The 1121-nt window shown below is 33.8% G+C and overlaps 1 protein-coding gene across 1 annotated transcript; it reads right to left on the reverse strand.

Moving 5' to 3' along the window:
* Positions 1-262: 262 nt before the first annotated feature.
* LOTGIDRAFT_78426 (hypothetical protein) lies at positions 263-1121 on the reverse strand (the record flags this gene model as incomplete). Its single annotated transcript, XM_009055538.1, has 2 exons — positions 263-399; positions 974-1121. Coding segments are annotated over 2 exons (285 nt in total), but the record flags the coding sequence as incomplete, so codon positions are not given.

Here is a 1121-nt window from a genome sequence, read left to right on the forward strand (position 1 = left end):
ATTGGCCAGGGAAGTTTAGAGAATATTCCAGTATTGTTGTTACTAAGACTAACAGTACTATTTTGACTATTTTTCTCATAAAAATATTACAAAGAATTCAAATAACCTTTTACTTTGCTAGAGAGTAAGAAGTGATTCGCACTAAATTGAATTATATGGTATATGGTGAAAAGATGAGTTACAACAAACTAACTTCATCAACAGCTGTTTCCTGGAATTTCCCGTCTTCACCCAGTTGTTTAATTAATTTATTAACGCAGTCGTCATAGGAATATTTTCCACTAAAATCAACAAATAATTTGGCACTAAGAATCATTCCTAAATAACCATCAGGTTTGTACCCACGTTGCATCATTAATGGTATGATTGGTTTCTTTAAAGTATAGGCATACTCAGCTTCTACAAGAAACATCCAAATAGATCTTATTCATGCCTTGTTTTTGAGACACTGAAAGCGAGGTCATCCATTGTTAAGATGGCAACGTCATATGAATGAATAGCCTATTTGACATCATTTAACACTTGTTCAACAGCAAGAAAATAGGCTTAAAACTGCCCTTTCTGGAAAATGTGCGATGGTAAAATTCATCTTTTTTTATTGTTTGCATAATGAGCCTCGTTCTGAATTCAATATGGCCAACACATGAATAATGTCTATAAGTGTTTAAGTCGGCAATTTCTAAAACAGAACAATGTTGTTTTCATAGGATTTGGCACTGTTCCACAGACATTACACCTGGAACTGATATAAATAATAGCAAAATGTAGCTTAATTTTACAATCTTAAAGCCTTTATTGGTTCAAGTTAACTATTCAAGCGAACAGAAAAGGATTTTAAGATAATGGTGGCAATGAAGGCAAACTTGTTATTTTTACGCATGTCATTGAGTCATTTGATAGTAGACAGAACTATTCAAGATGGAGGGACTGACAGACCAAGGCCAAGACAATATAATGGTGGTGTATCACGTACCAGTTCTACAATTTGAACTCTCTTTATATTTTTCGGACATACACATCAAAACAACAGAGGATTTCTCTACAGCATCTGCCATTGCTTGTAGTGTTGAGCCTTCCATATCATTGATATCTATCCACACTGAATATCCATTTTCTTTCAA

This window comes from Lottia gigantea (assembly GCF_000327385.1).
Source record: "Lottia gigantea unplaced genomic scaffold LOTGIsca_25, whole genome shotgun sequence".
Classification (NCBI taxonomy): domain Eukaryota; kingdom Metazoa; phylum Mollusca; class Gastropoda; family Lottiidae; genus Lottia; species Lottia gigantea.